Source organism: Rousettus aegyptiacus, unplaced genomic scaffold (assembly GCF_014176215.1).
Source record: "Rousettus aegyptiacus isolate mRouAeg1 unplaced genomic scaffold, mRouAeg1.p scaffold_m13_p_4, whole genome shotgun sequence".
NCBI lineage: Eukaryota > Metazoa > Chordata > Mammalia > Chiroptera > Pteropodidae > Rousettus > Rousettus aegyptiacus.
This window is the reverse complement of record NW_023416307.1, coordinates 119,661,204-119,685,647: the sequence shown is the minus strand read 5'-3', so window position 1 is coordinate 119,685,647 and position 24,444 is coordinate 119,661,204. Positions and strand designations below refer to the sequence as shown.

Below are 24,444 nucleotides of genomic sequence, written 5' to 3'. Positions count from 1 at the left end.
GTACATTATCATTTATATTCCAGATGTTCCACAGTGGGATTTAATTATCTTGGGATTACACATGTGATAATTTGTAAGGTACAATCCAATCCAGAGACAGAAGAATATATACTAAGTCAATAACTGGGGCCGGGGGTGGGGAGTGGGGGGCAGGGGATTTTTTTAGTAGCCTACTTTTCTCCAAATACGTTATACAATATTTTAATATAAAGTAGATATTAGACAAATCTATTTAAGTTCATATTTACTCAGTAGGTCAATGAATAGAAATGATGAAGTGGTTTTTATATGAAAATCTGAAATATTATCATGCTAGCTGTAGCCTTATATGACTTTTAGCATCAGACTGTCTCAAAATAAGTAAGATGGTATCACAAGGTCACGCACCAATGCTTTCAACTGCAATTTAATTAAACTCCCTGCAAGAGTCACTGTGAAAAACAATGGACAAGATGACTTTTCATGACCCTGTAGTTTAAAAACTTACGAGGACTTTAAATTAGATTCAGGGCCACGTACTCTAAAAAATTTTTTGCTAACTGTGCAAGCCCTTTTAAAAACAACCAATTCATAATAATTTGTTTATTTCATTTATCTCCTGACCCTTGAACCAAGCCATACCCACCCAACTCAATCACCTATAATTTTGATTCATTCTTGAACAGTGTCCCACATCTTTATTTTCCCTCTTATAAATATGGATAAAGATTTCCTAAACTTACTACTTTAAATGTATCTAACCTTTTAATAACCATTTCTGCTGTTATCTGTACACTGTCTAGCTCCTTCTTTGTCGTCCTGGGAAAACTGATCCCGGACTTGAGATCTCTCTCTTCCTCTGTAAAGACAGATGTAAAGTAACTATTTAGAGAGCAATGCTATTTCCTCTTTGTAACAGAATTTTTAAAATAGTCATACTGAAATTTTTTATGTGGACCTGAAATAATCATTGCTCATATATTCCAAAAAATCTGAGATACATACCTGCATTGTCTTTGTAGATACTAGAAGTGTTATTATTCTCATTACTTTGGTATAGATGCTGAGTTCTAGTCTCTTGGGGTACAGATGATGTTTGAGTCATCCCTTCTTCCAAGGCTTGCTTTATCCAGCGCTATAATGGGGAAAACCAGGGAATTGTTAATAATCATTTAAAACTATTTAGTATACCTATTTTAAATGCATTAACCAAGTCATTACATGTCAACTGGTGAAAGATGCAATCCAACACATTCATTCAATTCCAAAGTCAAGTATTTTTTTGTCTTGCGTTTCAGCACATTAGAATATTGCCCCATCAATTCCTTCTACTGCGCAAAATTGAGAAAACCTGGATTATGCATAATGAGATATCATCAAAAAATCAAAACCAATAAAAAATGATTACTACTCAACTTTTCATATCGTTTAGAATGGGGTAAATGGGAAGAAAGAAATCTTAGCATTTAAGAAAGACTCAGATCATATAGATAAAACTAGTACATAAAATAAGTGTCTAGAAGGAAGATAAAAGGTCTACCCTGTGCTGGGGATATCTGAGGAAGAAACAGAAAAGATTCACAGGAAGACTTTGAATGAGAACAAATAGCTCTTCACTATGAAAATACTTCTAAAACATCTACTATCAGATGGAATATCCTTGAGTTATTTCTTCCTATCAAGTGGTTTGGTTAAATTATGCATGAATAATGCAAATCACCAGAATGACCTGCAGAAATCAAAAAGGGAAAAAGTCAAAAAGAGCTCCCTAATCAGTCACATTTTTTGTAGTGAACATTGGAATCTAAAGGATGAAGAATAAATTTAGGTCAAAAAGTAAGCCTGCAAAGATTAGTGTAATAAGATTATGCATCCTGTGGAAGAGAGAAAATTTCTTACCTGTAATTGTGTTCTTTTAAGATACACAGTTGTAGGTTGCTCACCACTCTGTGGCTCTCCTGCCCTGACATAAGACAGATCGAATTTTGATAAACATCAATTTTTGAGTCAGACCCTCCCCCAAATAGGAAGAGCAAAGGTGATTATAATTTTACACCTTGAGAGAACAAGTATTACAGGTAAGTAAATATTCTCTTCACCAAAGAGCAATTCTAGAAGATTTATCCTCTTAGAAACTTATGAAATAATGTGAAACAAATTTCACCAAGAAAAAATTTTACATCGTGTAAATGACTTTGTAGTCTGCCAAATGAAAGCAAAAATAAAACTGTAAACATGAGGTAAGAACAAATAGGTATATCAAAAAGAGATCTCAATGGTCAAGTGGATCAGATCAACATCATAGGACATGACCAGGTCAAAACAAGATCAAGAATAAAGTGCTTTATACAGAATACTGATGTAAAGATAAACTGTCAGAACTCTATCTCCTTACGACTTAGAAGAGATTTTAAAGGTAATCTTGTCCAAAGCAATCATTGTATAGATGAGAAAAATTAGGCCCAGAAGAAAATGGGTAAAAAATCATTTGTTGCAGGTTAGTACAAATTTTTCTTTTTCAGAGCAGATAACAGGATTCAGATAACTAACTGGGGTTACTGTGCTTTTCTACTAGATAAATTAATTTCTTTATTTCTTTGTCAAGCAGATACACCCATAAAAGAATTTACATTCTGGATCTGATTACAAAAAGGGAAAATAAAACCAGGACATGGGCATTCTGAGGAGTAAGATGTTGCTATAATTAGATATAAGGTCAAACACAGCAAACGTGACCTAACCCATTCCTCCCTCCTGGCCCTACTGTATGTCTACACGGTATTTTAGGGCCCACAAAAAAAGTAATATGGACATTTGGTTCTATCTAACAAGTTCTAATCATCCCTATAGATAATAAATTAACTTCAGACACCCCAACTCCGAGTTCTAGCTACAGTTAACTAAGATCAAAAGAATGTTTCTTCCTTCTCTGAACTTGGTATGAAAGAGTTGTTTAGGAAGCTCAGAGATGAGTGAGAAATGTTTTAAAGCAGGGGTCTCCAACCCCTGGGCCATGGACCGATATCAGTCCCTGGCTTGTTAGAAACTGGGCCACACAGGAGATGAGCAGCAAGCAAGCAAGTGAAGCTTCATCTGTATTTGCAGCTGCTCCTTATCACTAACATTACTGCCTCATTTCCACCTCAAGTTATCAGGTATTAAGATTCTCATAGAAGCACCGGTCCCAGATGCCAAAAAGGTTTCGAAGACTGCTGCTTTAAAGGATAAAGAGAGTAAGGAAGTAATTTGGGTTCTGGAGTCCAAAGATCTGGGTTGAAACTTGGCTGTGTCTTTATTACCTGCCTAACTCCGGGCAAGTTACTGAACGTTTCTGAGCCAAAGCTTCTGATCTGTAAATTGAGGCCAATAATCCCAACTTCACAGGGCTATCATATAGGCTAAGTAAGACAATATATGTGAAGACAGCCTATAGCACAGAACTGGGTACACATGTTCAGTGAGGACTTGTTCAGTTGAACTTCAATGCTATGTATAGAGATAGATTAATAATCCTCCAATGTATACAATTAAATAGCAATGCAAAGCACAGTGTTTCATTTTTCAATCAGGCTGGTTCTCTAAGAAGTCTGGGAGACCAAATGACCCATATGTATTATGCCTACAAGGTAAGTTTAGAGAAGATTTAGAGAGAACAAGGAAGGACACCACTGAAAGTAGCCACTTATAAATGCTTTCTTTCTAAAATAAGGATTTAAGCAAGACTCAATTAAAGAGATACATACCATAACATGCTTTTTAAGAACTATGATACGATTTACTTTAGAAACTCCAGGGGCATCATAAAATGTTCTGCCAAATACTCTACAAATCTGAGTGCAAATATACATATGCAACTTTATACCAAGTTTAACTTATGAGGCTTTTACCTCCTTTAATTAGATATGAAACAGTAGGCCTATTAAGAATATATACTGTTTAATCCTGTGGAAGATGGTTTTTCTTGTCAGTTTAATCATGGAAATCTTCTCAGTTCCTACACTAGATAAATAATTTCTAAGCAATCTACAAATAACTCTTCTCCATCCCCATCCAGGATAAAGCTGAATTCAATTTCTAAATAAAAGACCCATTTTCATTAGTGTTGCCCCATAAAAAACTACACTCTGGTTTTATAGCATAATCTTGATATGTGAACAGCAAATCTTAAAGCTGTGATTTAAACATAAACAATTCAGATCTAAACTTAAACAAGATCCAATTTAAGTAAGGTAATTTTACTATGATAATTCAGCATACATAGCCTAAACTTTTCCTGAAGACTGGTATGACATATATAGATGAAAGCACCTAAGTAGAGTTCGTATAAAACAAGACTAAGGACAGTCAGACGCATTTGGAGAATATAGTATGGACGAGTTAAATGGAATTTCTATCTGTTGCCAGTTGAGGTACAAAGATGAACTATAGATACAAGTTCTAAACCATGACCTTTTTAAAAAAAAGCTCTAAGAAATGGATTTTCTATCAGATTTGAAGTCATATTCATAGACTTTTTGGTTTTTACAGGACTCTGCTAGTTGGAAAAGCAAGATGGGAATAGAAGACCATAACCCAGAACCAGAATGATCAAGGCATCATTTCAAGAGGCTAGTCCATACTATTTACAATTCAGACTTCACTATCAATCTGTACTGAATAACTGTCTACCCTTTGTGAAGAACTGAAATAGGAGATTCTACTACCTTGCTTGATAAGATGCTTCAACAGTTAACACCCTTAGAAGTCTAGTAGTATATCCAGTCAAAAACAGAAAAAAGAAGTTTCTTTCATATATATGTTAAGCCATCTCTTGACTTGCTCCTCCAAACTAAAGACCATATCTATACCTTCTCTAATTGTTCAATACTACTCTGAAAATGCAGTTGAGATTTTGATCTGTTACTCTTAATAAGGGACTGAGCAAAATGTCATAGAGGTTAGTTTTCCATGTCATACCAGAGTTAATACAACTAATTATCATAGAATAAGGGTAATCATAAGGCTTGTTAAATGGCAAACATTTGTTTTTCCTTCTCAGATAATCACTAAGATCCAAGATAAGTGGCTTGGTATAAGAAAGTATCCCCAGAGACCCAACGCTCCTTTATTACCTAGGTAAATTTCTAGTCTATTTTTTTCTTAAGAAAGTTCTCACTATTATTTCTGGCAACTGAAAGTTATTTATGTTACTGCATTATCTACAAATCCTTTTGGCAAATACCTCGTGGTCAAATTTCTCTTTAGGAGTTCTTCTACTTGGGAATTTCCCCCAAGTAAACCAATAAGTGACTTAAATATTTAGGTAAGATGTGTGATTAGGGAAGACTTTCAGTGTATGTGGCTCATTCAGTGATAGGGCCCTTCCTCTGTGCGCAGATCCCTGTTGCCCTCCCCTCCATATCCCGCACCACTCTGGCTCATCTTTCATGCCCCCCTCCCCCCAAGAAGTACTTTCTGCTCTTTGGGGAAAGAGAAAAGCTTTAAGTTTGGAGGAGTCAGGGAAGACCTGCCTGGAGTTGGAGACTTCATCACATCAAATAATCTACATGCAGCATCCTCATGTACGTAATGCCAGTGGAGGAGGGCAATGGCAGACACTGAGGAAGGCAGCCTGAATCCAGATCTGAGGATAAGAGAAAAGGGTGTTCCAGGGAACAGACTCTACCTCAAAGGAAGACCAAATGAAAGGGTGTCCTATACTTCTAGAAACACAAAAATGACATTATAGTCTGAGGGAGTGATCTAGTCCAGAGAGACACCTTTGGAAAATATTTGGGGCTTCTGGGAATTAAGGAAGAGCATTCCAAAAACAAACAACCATCAAACGCTACTGCCACTAGATCCAAAAACAGTATGTAACTAGAGAGGAGAGCGAAAGAGAGAGAGAGAAAATGAATTTTATAGTAGGTTCCATATTCGCTAGGGAATAAACAGTCCAACTTGTCATTTGATCAAGGAACAGAAATTATGTCAATTTTAATAGGACATTCCTCTACCTGCATTCAAATAACAGCGAATGAATTAATTTAAAACATAATTCGATCATTTTTTACTTATGCAACAGTACTCTAGAGTATTCGGGGCCCAATCTCACTCAATAATCACAAATGGACATGTTAACCAATACCACAAGAGTACACACAAAACATCCCTCCCTACCCAGGCATCAAATGCTATGTGCTCTCAACTTAGTAACCTTAAAGACTCAGAAAAGACAACAGTGAATACTCACAAATTGAGCACCAAAAATGCAGTATATGCTCCACTTTAGTCCCACTGACACTTGATGCATCAGTATTCATGGCTGAACAACTAACTCATAATAAATTCACACGGGCAGAGTGGCTATCTAGAGAACGTTAGATGTGTCATGATTACAGACATCCTAGGTTAAAAATAAATATAGACATACCTTTTTACAGGAGCTGAAAGTGCCATCAGGCAGAAGGGGCCTTCGACGCCTCTCGGGGATAAAGGGTGAGCCAAAGCGAATGTAGTGTTTGGGGGTGGTGCAAATTAATGGGGAATGGATAAGACCGGGTAACATGTTCAGGGTCGTTGCCAGTACAGTTGGATCCGTGGTGATACGTAAAGGGCACTCAACAGGGCATTCTTGCTTCTCTGCTTTGTCATTCAACCATTCTGTAACTAGATACTAAGGTAAAAAAAAAAAGATCATTAATTGATGCTGCAGATGTAAAAGCCAGAGGCAGCAGTGTAGCTCATAAGGACAGACCTCATCTAGAAACTAGGACATAGGGCCAGCAGCTACAGAAAGCATAAATTGGGCATTCACAATGCAAGATGTCTTCCTTCACCCTCCCTGTGATCACCAAGGAAGAAATAATTCCAGATATCAGCAATTTAGCTTTGCTTAAAAAGTATGGGAACAAACACATGGTAGTAGGATGGTTTCTGCCTCTGTGCCAAAGTATTTTATCTAAAACTTTCAATTTAATAAGACTTTCTGGGGAATCACAGGTCCTCTCACTTTCTTAAGACATAGCCCTTGCTAGACTAGACTTATGAAGATGTGTTCATGACCTACCTTTTTGGTTTTGGGGTATTTAGATGCAGCACGGTTGATGTGGGATCCAGCAACTGATACCACTATTGGGTCAGACCCTGTTAATTGCCTGTTTTCTCCTGAACTGTCTATACTTCCGGCTTCAGTAGGAGTTACTGAGCTATTATTTCCTCCCTCTTCCAAGGCAGCTTGTGACAACTCTGCCTGCTGTGCAATGGCTTGCTTCTGACGCTTTAGTCTTTGGGCTGAACTGGTCCGGTACCGAGAAATTCGACTCTTCGGTCGGGGCCTAGAAGGCTTTGCTGGAGGTGGTTTGGGGACTGGTTTTTCTGCAGCAATATCCTATAACAATAGCAGAGTACAATACTTATCAGAAATTTCTTGTCAGCAAACATTCTATCCAGTTTTCTATTTACTTTAAGCATTCTGAATATTTACTGGTGAAAAGAATGAGCATTACAAATACTAATTTCAAATGTAATCCTTACAAAAATTTATATACTTAAATTAGCTAAAGAGGCTGTAGGTAGATCCCTGTTAGCTATTTCTTTTCCTCATAAGTTATTTATAAAATAGGTCAAAAGTCAGCTGAAGGAAGACACCTAATTTTAGGTTTCTTAGCAAAGAAAATAATTCTCCCTTGTTTCTTTCCCAGATACTAAGGTTTTAGCTTACAGCTTAGAACTCACAGGTAGGGTAGGGAAGGGAAAGGTGAGTTTATCCTGAGAATACCATGAAAGGTGCATAACTGCTAGACAGAAGGGCCAAAAGAGAAACCAAGTAATTTTTATGAACTCACCACCAAAGTTTATCTGGCAGAAATAGTATGAAGTTCCATTCTAGTCTAAAAGTGTCTAGTCATTCCAATTCTCTCTCTCTGAATCCCACATATCAGCTGATGAAAACGGCCTTATTACAACACGAGGCAAAGCTGAAAATGCTGACTTTAACCATTCCAAAAGACAGGTGACTGTTATTAGCAAAAGCAAGGCTGTCGAAGGCCTGGAGTCTTTTCATCTCTTACCCCAGCTTGGGAAGACCTCCGGGTGTTCACTCCAACACTCTGTGGGGTGCTTGGGATGGCCACGTTTGAGGAGTTACTAACTTCAGATTCAGGGGCTTCGATTTTTGTTTCTTCCACTATAGGCGTCTCTGAGGTGGTGGTAGTAACCTCTATGTCAGAGTTGCTTTGTTCTAAGGGCTGATCCCGTCGCTTCTTTCTTTTTTCTAAGTTTTCAAAAGTATGTATGATGGCTTCAACCTTCCTATCTTCTCGGGTCTAGAAAAAAATAGCATTAGCATAGAAAGAAGCCTTAGCCAGGAGAAGGGGACAGCTTTTCAGAAATATTATTAATGAAAATTTATAGACATTTATAAAAACTACCAGTAAGACAACACATTTAGCTTAAGGAAAAAAAAAAGGTAAAAACTAAAAATAAAATGTTTAAGTGTTAGAGTTGTAAAGGAAGGCTAGGTCAAACCTGAACTTTTCAAAGGTCAGCTATTCTGAAACTTTAATATAAAGGAAAAATAGCCATCAAAACCAATATTCCTCTGCATTTTCAGAGTTCAAAAATAAGCAAGTAGATTTTCTTAAACTCAGGGACAGAAAAAAACATGGATGGATTAAGCAAAAAGGTAGACTTTTGAATCCATGTGACTGACAAGGATTTTATATGTGCAAATTCACACAAACTTAAAAAATTCCTGAGTCAGAGCAAGTAGCCCCAACAGAGACATTTTAGTTCGACCAGGCAGCATGTTTTGGAAATGATATTGTTAGTAAGAAGCTCCTTAAGACCATATCAGATAATAGCCATTAAACAATTACTTCATGTGTTGGTGAAAAAAAAAGTTAAGGAACTCTACAGAAAAAGCCCAAATTATAACCCATAGGCGATGGTACATTATGTTGTCAAAGAAATGAGATAATATAAACTCAGAAGAGAAGCACCACACATACTACAGGTAACAGGAATCAACAGGAACAAAAGGATGTTAAAAGGTACCTACCCTCCTGCTATGAGCTGGGTTCTCCTGGTCATCTGTGACATCATCTTTCTCTTCTTCTGTTTTTTCTTCTGGATTGTCTATTTCCTTGAAGATAGATGCAATATTCAGCTGTACTCTTAAACTCTTGAAAAAAATGTCCCCCCCCTGCCTCCGCCGTAGCTTGAAACTCTGTAGGAACAATTTCTAGCACTTTATAGTGTTACTCATGTGAAGCCACACAGTAAACACAGATGGTAAGCCCCATTCTCTAGACTGAGACCTGGAAAGTAGCTGAAAGGATGTTCCTGACATTCAAAAATATAAGAAAGAGTCAATAAACACACACCCACCTTGTTATGAAAAGCATTAAGTGTTACTATAGATTCCCTATATGAAACAACATGTGGCAACCTGGAATCCTCTTCATTTGGAGAGAATCAGTAACACAGCAATAGCCTCTGGCCAGGGGAGATTACCTCTTGGTCACTGGATACAGTCACTTTATCAGGAACTTGTTCTGGTTGAGGGTTGGTATCCTCTTCCGGAGCCTCATTTTGCTGTTCCATCTCTAGCTCTTTCCGCCGTGCTTTCCTCCGTCTTGTCTCTGCTCCAATGATGGGCAGGCTTGGAGGAGGTGGGAGTGGCAGTTCTGCAGCATTGGGATTCCTTTTCTGTATAGGGCAGTTCCGGTTCCCCTTGTGACATGCACAGTCCACTTTGTAATTACTGCTCCAAAGAAACAACCAAAAGTGTCAGTCATGGTACCCTTAAAAATCAGTTACATTATTTATTCTCTTAAAATATTTGTATAATAATTTCTTCCAGTGTTATCTTTAAACAGAAACATTAGAAATTCTACGAATACTTTCAGTATTCTGTGCTTCTCTATATAACCCCAATTCTTCCCTTATATATGGTCAGTGGAAAGGAAAGCCTGCACTAAATCACATTCTCTCAACTTCTTTATGCAGTGAATCAGTGACGGTCTGAGGTGGCCATACTCATCTTCTAACTATCTTCAAAATAGCCTTTTACCGACCAATTTCCTACTTGTTATTGATATCTTTTCTTCTTGTATATGTGCCAAACATTTAATTTACCACATGACCTTTTCTGCCTACAAGGACCAAGGGGAAAAAAAGCATCTATTTTACAAAACCCATCACATATATAACTAGATTGCATGTTTTGAGTAAGTATGGTCCCTGGCACAAGTGCTGTGTGCATAACAACAGATGCTGCTGCAATTTCTAGAAGTGTCTTTATATACCCTTTTCGCTATTCTTGCTATAGAGGCCTAAGCTAAAATACCCTTGGTTAGGAGCCTAGTGAGCAGTATCACACTATATACCTAAGTCTCTAAAAAAACAAAATCCAAAATGCCTTAATGTCTTTCCCACCACAATTTCTAGGCAGAAAATACAAAACTCATGAAAAGATATGGTTTAAAAAAAAACGAGAGAGAGAGAGAGAGAGAGAGATCTGGCACAAAAGTAGACTTAATAGCTTAATATGTAAGACAAGGCTACTCATGTTAGGAAAGGTTTTAGAGGTCTTACCAGTTACTGTATTCATAATCAAATGCTATGGTGACCTCGGCATCCTTGGTAATGGCAGACACAGCATAGATACACAGGTGAATCATTCCATCTGCAATCATGTGTCTCACCTGTGTGAACAAGGCTTATGTTTGATAATTTATCATAAAGACCAGGAACTCTCCAAACGAATAAAACTTTTTATCCAAATTAGTTTTTCCCCACTTAGAGTTAGTCTGCTATGTAATTCCATCATTTCATTTGAAACTATTATATAATAATTGACTGAAAATGTATGCTATTTCTTCAATAAATAAAACCTTGAGATGTTAGAAATCAGGGTAAAATCACTGCTCTACATCATAAAGCTGTTCTGAGAGAATTTAAATTCTGCAGACTACAAGAAAAGCTCTGTGGATTTTCTTGCCACATTTGATATGGGCGTACGGATTATGCAGTGAGGTAAGCAATTCTAGAAATGTCAAGAATCTCTCTTACAAGACCATTACCTAAAAATTAAAAAAACTGCAACCACACAGCTTAGTTTGGGGCCCAATGACATATTTTTCTATTATACGGTAACTTCTTTACTATAACTTCTTACCCAGTCTTAATATGACTTCTTATCCTGTCTTAAGCTCTTTTTAGCAAATGCTAACTTGCTTTTTCCCACTTCTGTCCCTCTAAAGAAAATCCATTCCTTGCCCCCATTCTTTCAGAATACAAGCACCATTACTTTTGTTTTTTTGTCTCTTATGATGAAAGATCATAACCATTATCTACAGACCTTAATCTGGGAGAAGTTTTTGCACTGCTTCATCAGTAGACTTGTTCTTTGGTGGTTCCAATCAAAGAGAAGTTGCTACAGAAATCTTACCTCTGCATTTGGTGTACATGATCTTCTGATGAACCGAGCATCATTACCGAAAGTACGTGCATCCACACACATCTCTACACCATTGAATTTTGAGTAGAAGAGCACAAAGGGGTATGGTCTAGGGATATAATTAAAATTCCTGTAATTCTCAACACAAATAAAAAGGCTACCCCATGACTTCAAATATGAAGCATATGCTGACAGAAGCAGCAGCAGTCCTTTGCGATGCCTAAACTTGGAAAACATCACATGCTTGTCTGCTTTTGATTAAAGAATAAGCACAAAGCAAGGAATGCTTGGCTTGGAAAAGCATCATTACTTTATACATTAAACAATTTGCAGATTTATTTGCACTTCTCTAGAAATAGCAGATAGGCGTTGAGTTTATTTGAGCTGTAATCTTTTCCCATATCAACCAGGATGTTTTTTTATAGCCATACTGCTCAGCCAGGCACACTTTAGCCCTCACCACTCAATAAATGACATTCTTACTTTTTGAAGAAATGCCCATTGACCTCAAATTGCTGTCGTAACATGACTTTCCCTCGATACTCTATTATAAGAGTGTCCAAAGCCAAATCTCTTGCAGCCCTCAGGATCTTCCGGTGCTTTTGAACGCGAGTGACTCTTCCCAACTGCAGCTGAATAAAACCAAGTACTAACATTAGACAACAGCAACAGTAGCTTAGTAGACACAAAAAAATACTCCTGATTCAGGAAAAGATACCAATATTTTTAGATTTTATTAGTATATGTTACTTAGCTCAATGAATAGAAAAACTTGAATTAGAGAAAAGCTTGGTATTTCTAGGAAACAGACACCATATAGTGATCTTGTCACTGCCCTACCAAAGGCAAGAAAAGACTAAAGATATACATGATTAAGATGTTAGTGGTTCTATGTCTAATGTAAGAATGAGAAAAAACAAGCTTAGCTTTCTATTAGTAAGTCCTATTGGGGCAGTAAAAACTTTCCGAACCCTAATTTATCTACTTTTAATTAACAAAGATAGTTTAAATATCTGGATAGTTTCCAGTTACTTTAACCTACTTTTAGTTAAAGATGCTCAATAATTAGCTAATTTGTTATTCTAAGGTCTTGTATATTGAAAGAAAGGATAATTCTCATATATGCCCTCTTTCTGGGTTAGTAAAATTTCAACTACTTACTAAGAGTCATTAACCCTTTGATCCTTACCTGCATTTGGGAACCAATGACTGTATTATTACAGGCCAATTCAGTTTTATTGATAGTGTCTAAAATAGCAGGTTTGCCCACGAATTCCTTGCTAGAATGTAGATGTTGTTCAAGGGCGTTCTGTACATCTGCACTGTACTGATTAGTGAAAGCTTCTTCATACTGATCAGTCCACAGTCTTATCCGATTTTCCCATCCCTCAGTTGTATTCTCATCTAAATTCTGTGCTTCAGAAGGCGAATTCTGTAGAGAACAAAGGTCAGCTAGGTTAGTAAAGTTGATGAATAAAAATGGAAGGGGGAAACAGGCTGAGTCTGAGAAAATTTGTTTTTTGCTTGGCAGCTGGTGTGGCATAAAAGAATAATGGCCTTGGAGTCAGGGGATCTGGCTTCTACCACACTTTCATTACCAATGAGCAGAAAGGCCTTAAACAACTTCTTTGAAGAGCTTGGTTTCCTCATTTATAAAGTGAGAATTTAATCTGGATCATAGTTCCATCCCATTGCGGTGATTTTATGACTATTTTTAAGTCATAAAAATCAATTTTGTTCTTATTAGAATACCAAATTCACAAGAAAATTTTTATAAAAATGAACAAGAGACCCCTCAACATAATCACATGGCTTAAATGTCAACACTTCTCAAACATCTGCATTAGCATGCCAACCCAAACTGGTATTATTTCATTTCTCTCCAGGAGAATGTTTTTGTTTTTGTGTGGCTTATTATTTTCATCATACAATTAATACATGTTCATTCTAAATATACATGTGACCCAAATACACAATAACCCATAATCTCACCTCCTATATAGAAAGTTATAATTCTGGAGAGTATCTAACACCCCATTTTCAACAGTATAAATATAACTACACTCTGAAGAGGTGAGGTGGGGGGCAGGGGTGGTGGTGTGTAGAACGTACTGAGCAGTGCACTGCTATACTTCTCTAGGAAAACCACTGCCCTCTATGGTGACAGTACTGAGAAAAGATTATTCTATCTCAGAAACATTTCATCATCCTAAATTGACAGTTTATATGTACTTGAACTACTGAGACACAGTTTAAGTCTGACATATGTTCTCCTCCATGGTGCTCAAGACTTAAGGTGTCATCAGAACACAAAACAAACACCAACAGGGATGATGTTATACTAGTGATGACTAGAAAAAAAACAGTATAGTACCAAAGCTACTTGCAAATCCATATCCACATTAAACTTGCAAATACAAGCAAAGAAAATTAAATATACTTTCCACAATGACATAGAAAATATTTATGCCTATTATAACAACTGATTTCTTTTGCTTTTGTGTCACTGATTTTGATTGACTCTTGTCTACTATTCTTTCCCCAAGAAACAGGAAAGGAAAAAACTAACACCATTGTTTTCTACATTTCTTATTAGAATCCAAAAGACTGAACAATAAAAAAAGTGATCCAAGAAACACCTAAGGCCAACACACTGACAACAATATAATGTGCCTGAAATGTCAGTAATAGCTGAGCAAAAGAAAAGTGTAAATCTAGAGTCTTAATGGTACTTATAAGACTGGGGATCAGGGATGCCCAAACAGTATTCCCAAGTTTAAGCATCCAGTAGTGATCATTAAATTTATGATTTGTTAAACTTAATGTATAGTGGAAGCCTTTGCCATAGTATTAGCTGTTATTCATTAGCACAACTGTTTATTCTGATGTCTCATTCTTCTGGGTAATAGAGACCCTATCTCAGTGACTTTTGGACAGAGGTTCTCAATCACAGGTGATTTGCCTCCAAGGAGACATTTTGCAGTAGCTTAAGTCATTTTTGAGTACCCTACCTGTGTTACTCGCACCTAGTGGGTAGATGCCAGGGATGCTGCTAAATAGCCTACGATATAAAAGACGGCACCTCCCAATCCCAAGAATTACTTGGTTCAAAATGTCAACAGTGTCAACGTTGAAAAATTCTGGTTTAGAGTAGTGTCCAGTTGGGAAGCTCTTTACTTTGGGATTAAAAATTCAAATGATAAATTCTTCCCATTCACAGCTCTCACCTAGATCTTTGGTGGAGTTCTTACTAATAATTAATTCTGAGTACAAAATATATAACTCAACTTAAAATTCTGATATGAGAATTAAAATAAAGCAAACCAGTATTTTCTTGTCTAAATTTTAACTCATCTATGAGGTTATCTGTTAATATTTCAAAATAGTAAGAAATATTTGGGGTTTTGTTTTCTGGGAGAGACAGTTAGACAGCTTCCAAAACATTTCAAACCTCTAGAGGCATGTTATGATAACGGATAAAAGAGAAAAGGGCTTAACAGCTGGGATCAGGAGCTATGTCTGTTCCTTAAGTCTATTTAAGGTCACTTGTAAACAAAGGAGACCAAAATAAAGAGGCAGTTAAAGCAAATGTGGCCCTTTACGGAAGACAAATGTAGCAAAAAAAAAAAAAAAAAAAAAAAAAGTGTGTTCCAAGACATCTCAGGACTCTGATGCTCTTGGACTCTTATGTCCTCCCTCATCTCTTTCATATGAACAAATCTGTTTATAGGTATGCAAGGTGAGGGCTTCAAATTTTTAGATAAAGTGCCACCTGTAATCTTTGTTCTCTCTCTCTATATATGTATGTATGTATGTATGTATGTATATGTACACACACATCCTAAGAAAGCTTATCCTCACTAAAAGATTTTAATGTTTATGCCATATAACTGTTAATAGGAAAGATTTTGCTTTTATACCATTTACACATTTAAGGATAAGACTACTTATAGAAAACAGACCTTAATTCTAATTAAATGCTTTGAATCTCTAAGTCATGGTTTGAAAGGTAGGTATGCTGTCATCCTGTATGTACATAGGTAAAGGAAGATACCAAACAGTATAATCAAATCTTCTTTGGGCGAACTATTTTTATCAACCAGTACCTAAGTCCACTGTACATAATTTATTCTCCAACTGCTATCCAAAATCATTCCCCATAAATTCTTTTATTTGATAACTGAAAAGAAACATATTAGCATTATCTGAATCTTCTATATGAAATAAATACGCCAGAGAAAACAGTTCGAAAAGTAAGTAATTCAAATAAGAGTGATTCCTATCAATAAATACTTTTCTACTGATGAAAATTATCCTCCCAAAAGGTGGTTAAAGCCCACATGGTGCTGCAGTGGATATACAAAACATCCTCTATCACCAAAAAAACCTGAGTCCTGAGGTTGAGGCCAATCACAATGATAGAACACATCGACTGCATTTTGGTTGGCAAAATGTCACTTCCCCGCACCGCTTCCCCCAACCCCCAAAAGCAGCTAACAAAAAACCAATAAAATAAAGGCTGATTACAGAAAGGGAAAATATTTCAGAAAATGGCCAAGAAAATCTCTGGAGAAAGGCTCTATGAAAACTGAATGTCAACAATTACAAACTAACAAAAAAGAGAGTCCAAGATTCCCAGACCATCAATGTCAGGAAAGAAGCTGACCAAAATGTAAGATCACAGTGAAGTAAAACACAGCATCAGGGAAGAATACCCCTTACCTTCATCCGCAAGGACTTCCGGGATCCCTCTCGAAATGCCTATCCCAAAGAGGAAAACAAGTAGAACAAAACAAAACTTGGTACCAAGAATGACAGTTATACCTATCTGAAACTAAAACTAAGGCAAGAACTATTGTTCTCAGCTCTCCCCTTTTCCCTAGGTAACAAATACAATTGAATTCCCCATACTATTATCAAGAACAGGGGTAGCTCAAGGCCAGTGAACTCAGGCTAATTCTAGTACTTCCCACTGTGGAACTACATAATTAATAGGGAAGAGCATGCATCACTTAAATCCTACATGCACTCCTGACACTAAAAGGAAAAAAATAAAAATGTTAAGTAAGGTTGCAGATTTACCAGTTTTGAAATTAAGAAGGAAACAAAAGACCAATCCCCTTAACAAGGGGTGGGCAAGTCACCTAGGAGCAACAAAGTTGCCGTGATGGGGAAGAAAGAACACAAAACAGAAGAAGTTTCTCCTGGAGATTTTTAAATTGAGAATATAGGAAAGTGACCACAACACTGAGGAAGCATAGACCATTCAAGAGATGTTTCCTGATTTTTTTTGAAACAAGGAAAAAAATCACTCCAATGACACGAGGTGGGCATTTCCAGGACAAGAATTTCGGACTGCTTTGGGGCTAAGGAGGCAGGGAAATACTGTAAGGACACTGGAAGCCTAGACTGGAGGTTATATAGCAAATATGGACTTGTGCCAGGTGGGGTTGGGATTTCATACCTGGGGGCTTGGAGAAGAAACTTTGTGCCAGTTGTGATGGTATGGTGTGGCAGAAGAGAGGTTGGTCTACATATTCACAACACAAATTAGCCGTTTTTTGCAAGGAGAGCAAAAATGGCCTTTCAAACATCTGTATCAACCTTTTTAAAAGAATTCTGGTACATTTTTTTTTTTGTCCAAAACTTGAGCTATTTCAGACATATTTCTATTTAAGATACTTTTACCCTCCATACCTTGATTTTCTTCGTCTTTGGTGCTGCACGACCCTTTTCTGGACTCTTCTTCCGCTTCTTGGGTTTGGTTCTTCTAACAGTTAAGGTGATGCTTGTAGGTGTGTGCTGTGTTGCTGTATACAACACAGTGGAAGGAGAAAGCTCCTCATCCCAGCTTTCTGTTGCACTGCTATCCCCACCTGAAAAAAGGTTATTTCATAGTTCACACTGGACAAATAGCCTCAACAGCACATTAAAAGCAGCTTATTCCTTTAGCTCTACCCATATCCAGTAGTCATTACTTTAATTATTAACTATATCATCTGTAGAATATAATACCCACCACCTTCCATATGAAAATAAGATTCTTTCTGTATCATTGGCAATAAGGACATAAACCCTGTTCTACATATCTATTTCTTCCATTTTATTCAGTCCCCAAGCTCCATTGCCTCAACGTGCAACACAGAAAAAGGATTTGCCTGTTTTCTACTCAAAAAGAATATTTTGGTTGCTACTGTTTATGGATACATTTAGCTCACAACAAGAGAATTACACAGTGGTCTTGCGAGGATTTCTCCATGAATAGAGCTAGGGACCATGGGAACTCACAGGAGGGGTTATTGAGACTAATATTTAAAATGCAAAACATTATATGTCAAAATATGGGCCTACCCCATCTTCTGCTCACCTGATATGTTGTCCTGCTTCCGCCGATGAAGTCTAATAACCTTCCCCCTGCTCATTCCCCTAAAGAGGGAAAATAAACTTAAAGTAGTCCTTCCAACAGCATGCAGCACATCATCGCACACATGGGAAAAGTGTCTCTGCATATACTACCCCCTTCCTCCCACCTACCAAAAGTTTCCAGGACATTAAATTTCTTATCAAATTCAATAGCTTTAACATCAATCTCTCATTCCTTGTTGTCAGCAATTCTCACCTAGTGCAGAGAATTCGAGCCAAGGAGCACTAAGGAATCATCTACATTAACAAACACAAGAAAGAATACTTTGAGCTTTCCCTACTAATAAGAAATCCTAATCCCAGTAACCCAGGCTTGAACTTAGATGAAACATGATCTTACCTGCACTTGTCACAGTTGAGAAGAAAGCCATCCTGAGAAAGACCACAAGGACACCAGGTAGGAACAGTCTCTCCTTCAGAGTTCGGGCTGTCTCCACAGCGTTCCTCTACGGGCGACGGCAGGCCATTCAGGTCAGAACGAGGGATGATCGTCTGGACAGGGGGAGAAGCAGGAGGTGTCGGAGGAGGAGGGGCTCCGTAATTATGATCCTGAAAATAAGATTTTTTAAATCAACAGTGTCCAACACTGGCCCCTCTCTCCCCTAAAGTATGGTACATATGGAAAGAAAGAAGAAAGTAGTACCCTTTGTTTTTTGGCTTCAACCAGGAAAGTGATAAAACAAAATGCCAAGGTCAACTGGGACATAAAAACAAGAACAATGATGCAGGGCTAGACGTCCGCTGGAGGCAGGGAAGTGCAAAAGGGGCAACTTCGTCATGCTGCATATAAACATTGCAAGAAAGTCACAATGTATAAGAATGGATTACACTCCAGGAAGGTCACTGCTCTGGAGAGAAACAAATGCATACTCACAGCATAAGGCAGTCCTCGACACCCATGCCTCTGAGTGGTCCCATAATTATGAGTGGAATACACGCTCTTCTCATTAACTGCTGGACTAGCCTCCACAGATTCAGGGCTGCACAAAGGCGAAAAGCAACGCATGATAGCATAACACCTAATCTTCCCTTAAACTAAGACTTAACTTCCTATTCTAACCCCTCCTCTTTCCACAACCACCAGCCACTAGAATAAAAGAAAGAACTCAGTGAAACAATCTGATTAACATAACTAAGCCTATAAAAAACATTAGGAGTGTTATTAAATGTGGATTTGTGTGTAACATGAAGCCAGTACAGGCAGATGTCTCAAGGCAGGCACCTGGGATACAAGGTGTCCCTAATGACAAACACAAACGTACCAGCTGAGCAGGGAGTTTCCCCTAGAGAAGCCACTCTGGGCTGCTTTAGACTCAGAACTATTCTTCTTAATTGGATCTCTTAATACTTCCATGAAACCTCACATGACATTTGCAGTGAGTGAGATGATGAAAGTGCCTTCTGCACTGCCCCAGGGACCAGGCCCTCTTCCATTCACTACCAAGACAGGATACCCTGAAGAAAGTACAGGTAAAAACAATGGCATCTTATATTTATCATACCTCTCATCTTGATGAACCCCCAAACACCTTTCAAATATTAGAGTAATTTCTCATCCACCAACGACATGCAAGCATATTAAGACACATTTAACAGCTGCATGGTAATATAGAACTTCAAAATAATCAAAATTGTTGTTAATTTAGTGACAACTAATAACAGTAGTAGTGCTACCATTCTGAATTTCCCATTGTTTGTTAGGTGTTTTTTATATATCAATTAATTTACTCTGCAACTACTAAACATGGTAAACAGCACTCCATATTTCCAGGATAAAAATGAGGTGGTGAGATGACTTGACTTCGCCAAGGTCACACAATGATATAGTCATGACTTGAAACAATGTCAAACTCCAAAGCCTATGCTCTTTCCACTATGCTTAATTGGTTTTAATATAAATTATAAATGTGTTCAAATATAGACATTTCATGTAATCCTTTACTTTGTAATAAATGGCATAGGTGACAAAGGACAAAATTCAAGTTTTTTTGGGAAAAAGGAACTTTAACTGGTTAGATTTTGGAGAATTTTGAAAGATAATTAGGAAATGCAATTGTATGACTCTGCAGAATTGAATAATAGATTATCTGTCATTTAATTAATCGGGGCAGAGATTCACAAATTAGAAACTCCAAAAATATCATGCATAACTCAGCCTTAAAGATCAAAGGGTCTTTTAGGGAATCAAATAATGCACACTGTTTGCTTCAATTAATATATATCTTTCCTGCTTGAAAATATACAATATACAATAGTTGGCAGGAATAAAGTGTGAAGTTCAATACAGTGCAAGGTCAGCTGAGAAGTGAGGGATAAAAGAAAATTCTGATATGTATCCAACTCACCCAGTAATATAATATGCTCCAAAACTGCGAGAAGGGATCTTATTAATAACAGCAAAAATAATTTCTAGGTGAAGAACTTTAGACATAGGAAAGTATTCTCTGTTAATGAAGTGCAAGCATTTAATTACTTTAAGAGTGTCTGCAAGATGGGAAGTGGGGGGGATACATTAAGAATGCAGTTTAGTATTCTTGAGAAAAAGATGATCAGAACATGTCTCACTGAGAGGCTATCAGCTCTGACTATTAGGAAACAGGTGGGGTTTCCTAAATGAAGCCAAAGGCAAATAAGCATTAATAAAATGAAGGTAGAATTTAGTTTCTATGATGGTCAGTTAAGAGAAACTTTATACAACATTGTTAATTTACTAGATAAACAAGTATTTCAAAGAGCTGTATATATTTTACATAAGTGATTTTGTATCACTGAACACATGGGGTGAAACATGACAGCTATTTATTAGGAATTTTTTTTTCTTGACAGGAAAAAGGAGTGGCATGAAATAAAAGATGGCCATGGAGATGTAGCTATGTTGGTTGTATCTTATTCATCTCCAAACCGGGTAATAATGAACATATGCACTTCATGTGCAAGTCTAGGAAATAAAAATAAAATGTATACTGAGAAGTTAAAAGGCCATCTGACTGTGCAATACTGTCTGGTCAAGCACAGCGTTTAACCTATTGCTATACATGACAAATGCTAAAATTTAAGCTTTTATGTTTTGGTGAAGAAACTGCAATTTCCATACTGGTTATTGATTCAATATAGTTACATGTTGACAGGCAGCTACATGATTTCTTATGATATTCCTTGACAAACATACCAGCTCTTATCTATATTTTAAATGGGTTAAAATTTGGAGCATTAGAATAGCATTTCTTTATTAGCCAACCATTTTATGCAAATGTAATTATAGCTTTTCTTTCTCTATGTTTGAACTGCTACAACAGTTGGGCCCATACACAGAATCCATGCTTACAATAGATATACTCCACCAATTGTCCTCAAAGTACAATATGCATCCTGGCTGCTATAATGCTACCTCTTGGGAAATGTCTGAAATTCATTGTTGGCAGGATTACAAATTCAGAAAAATCTTTGCTTCTACTATTATATACAGAGATTTCCCTATAAATATATAAAAAATACATAACACATAAAGTATGAGCTTGAGTATGCTTTACTTGCTTGCTTGAGTATGCTGCCCTTCATATCGGGCTTAATTTTCAAACCAGTGCCCAGAAGAGTGGAATATGCATGGTGAAGCATTAATAAATATCAATAATTTAACAGAAATATGCTAATTGTTGACATGCTCTTCCCTTTGTAGAAATACTGAATAACTGTAATTAGTTATGACCATAGTATCAAAAATCTATCAGGAGATTATGAATGAAATGTTTCAGGTAACAGAAACACTGCAGTCAATTTTTAGGCCAGAAGTATTTTTTCTTTCTGTAATTACTTCTTGACTCCCTAGCAACATCATGGGCAGCCATCTCTACTCTGTGAAAAATACCAGTTTTAGGAATAATTGCTTTAGGTCTTTTCTTTTCCACTTATCACAAACCTACTGACTTAATCTTTGTTGAAATTTCTCATGAATGTTAATGCTGTCTATCTATATAGTTGGTGAGTCAATCCATATAGGAGGCCAATGGCTGACTTCATAAAAATCTATTAACACTATACAACTAGTTCCCAACTAATACAGGAAGATTTTTAAGTAATCTATTTGGGGAACAGTTATAAAATTGGAAACCTCAACTATTGGCATAACTAAATCTCTTTGGCATGCAAAAAAAATAAAAACAATACAAAACCAGAAAAAAAAAGCCCTGGAAGAAACACAATTCACCCTTCCCCATGCCCCACCCTCCATCTTCCTTTTTATGAGGGAAGTAGGCCAAAAACTGCTTTAAATTCTAGACTACCCCAGAATATAATATTCTGCTTCTTAGGGTAGCTTCAGTTTAGGTCTTCCTCTTTAAGGAAGTTAGTAAACAATTAAGTTATCCTAGGTGGCTTTGTGAAGAAATATACATACTCTTTACTGATATTTTAAGGAAAAATACCACTATTATTCAGGGATGCAGTTGAACCCAGAGTTCTGGTATAGTTGCTTTGCTTTGCTGAAGGGGGAAGAATCCCCAGGGACTGTGAAAATGGCAAGAGAAACAGGGGAATTAGAGCAACACCCACCTCACTCAAGAAGTGGCTGTGGGATCAAGAGTCTGAACTGGACCTGAACATATTCAAAACACCAGGATTTTTCCAGCCCAGACCCTAATCCCTGGTACTGCCTGGAATAGACTTGGCTTCTGGGGGTGTGCTGCCCCCTAGGCCCCTTGGGTCTCTTTCGCTGGACTTTCACATCCTGGTGTAGTGCCACTTCGTCTTGAAAGGTAGGGGGCTTCCACTTCCTTTCTGTAAGCAAGGAAGATTGGGTACACAAGGGAGGTAAAAGGACAAGAGGGGGAATCTGTAAGCAGGGGGAAGCTCGGACAACTTAAAAGAGAAGGGATACAAAAAGCTAAAATTTTAAAAACTGTGAATAATATATAAAGTTTTATAACAAAGCCTACCTTCTTGCCATTTGGCATTTAAATTCTTCAAGAATTGAGAGTCTATTTTAGGGACTGGGCTTTTCGACAAACTCTGAATTCCTAAAGCTGCTCTTAGCTGAAAAAAAAGTTTGGTACCACTGATTTTGAAGGTCCTCTTTCTAGGCAATGAATATTACAAAAAACAGATGACACTGCTTTCCATGTTTTCTACCCCAAAATGTCAGAATGTCTAAGTAACCTGCCCATAAATATAAAGTTTCAGCCCCTTTACTCTAGAACAATGAGAAGTACATAGGAAGAGGCCTTCAAGGAAAATCAGTTGGAGAGAACTCCTCTTTATCTCTATCCATCAGAATTATTATTAATTCTACAGAAGCAGGTAGTGATACCTACTTTATTTCAATCTTTCTCCCCCATCAAAACAAATGAAAATGTAACGACTACTTTATAAATTTAATTCTATTAATTACTCAGAATTCCTGGTCCCCCTCCCCTCCAATTCTTTTCCCCTCTCTTTTCCTCCAGTTTCTATGGGAGAAAGGTCTAATGTCATTTGCAGTGGGCTAGGCTTGAGTTTAGAAAATACTATTTATTATTAGATGCCCATAAAAAAATTGTCTCCACACAAACTGGTAATTCACCTACTACCTAGGAGGTAGCACTTACTCTGATCCAGCAGCCATATCTGAGTAGGATGTATCTGGTGTGGTGACTCCCAGAGGGATTGCAATGCTCATGACGTCCGACACAGCAGAGTGGAAATCACGGGGTCCAATTAATGGAGACTGGCCACTCTGAGAGTGGGGGTGAGCCGCAGAGCCTCAACCAACATGTTATGGACATGAGGAATCCTGTCACGGAAAAGGAAAATATCTAGTAACCAGACAGATCTTTAAATTTATCCTAAATGCTACTGTTTTTTATTTATTTATTTATTTATTTATTTATTTATTTATTTATTTATTTAATTTTTATTTTTTCAATAAGGCTTTTAAAGGAATGAATATAAAACAAGTACAGCAAGGGATCTACACATTGTCCCATGTTTACTATGTATTGCATTAATGTTCCACAAAGCGAGGTAGCAAAAGTTATGTTTACTTTTAATTTCTACTTTAATTTTTTTTTCTTTTCAGGTAAAGGGAAAGTAATAGTCTGCCCAGCTCACCAATAAGTACATTTCACCCATTCTACAACTGCTCATCAAATAAAAATTTCCAGCAGCTTAGGACCTAACAAACAACTTTTAAGATATAGAATGGTTAATAAAAACATCTACTTCATTCAAGATCATCATTTAACCTCCTCAATCACCACAAATCCAGTTTTATCAGCAGCCAATAATGTTATTTCTTCCAAATTAAATATGTAAGAGATCAATTTGTTTATATCTGATTGGATATGGCTGTTTCTTATTGCCTTCTTTTGTCACAGAAGACTTTCTTTTTTTAAAACCATTTTTATTTTAACTATAATTTTGAGAGAAGATGCAATGATCTTAACAACTTTGTGAAGTAATAACCACTACTATGTATGAATAAAAACATGAACCGCAGAGTAGTTTCATTATAGAGATTACGAAGCTTTGGAAAAGCAGTAAAGATACCTTGAGTTGGTGATCATAAGCATTGGAATTTGGGAACAGAAAGACTCACAACCAAAGTATAAAAAAGTAGATTAAGAAAT

At 37.0% G+C, this 24,444-nt stretch overlaps 1 protein-coding gene across 22 annotated transcripts in view; it reads right to left on the bottom strand.

Moving 5' to 3' along the window:
* Positions 1-24,444, bottom strand: part of SETD5 (SET domain containing 5) — a 71,456-nt gene that overhangs the window by 18,095 nt on the left and 28,917 nt on the right. For 2 of the 22 annotated variants that reach the window (XM_036218672.1, XM_016134841.2), the window contains exons 3-18: positions 23,425-23,609; positions 18,720-18,825; positions 18,186-18,337; positions 17,790-17,848; positions 17,120-17,298; positions 16,145-16,183; positions 12,612-12,854; positions 11,906-12,054; positions 11,414-11,531; positions 10,558-10,667; positions 9,475-9,724; positions 9,020-9,103; positions 8,031-8,285; positions 7,028-7,348; positions 6,392-6,634; positions 985-1,114 (exon numbers count right to left, since the gene is read on the bottom strand). In XM_036218672.1, coding sequence (XP_036074565.1) covers positions 985-1,114; positions 6,392-6,634; positions 7,028-7,348; positions 8,031-8,285; positions 9,020-9,103; positions 9,475-9,724; positions 10,558-10,667; positions 11,414-11,531; positions 11,906-12,054; positions 12,612-12,854; positions 16,145-16,183; positions 17,120-17,298; positions 17,790-17,848; positions 18,186-18,337; positions 18,720-18,825; positions 23,425-23,495 — 2,509 coding nt within the window. In that variant the 5' untranslated portion in view covers positions 23,496-23,609. Of the gene's footprint in view, positions 1-984; positions 1,115-6,391; positions 6,635-7,027; positions 7,349-8,030; positions 8,286-9,019; positions 9,104-9,474; positions 9,725-10,557; positions 10,668-11,413; positions 11,532-11,905; positions 12,055-12,611; positions 12,855-16,144; positions 16,184-17,119; positions 17,299-17,789; positions 17,849-18,041; positions 18,083-18,185; positions 18,395-18,719; positions 18,826-19,107; positions 23,610-24,444 lie in introns of those variants that run through there. The other 20 variants (XM_016134848.2, XM_016134852.2, XM_016134836.2 and 17 more) reach the window with 18 other exon arrangements.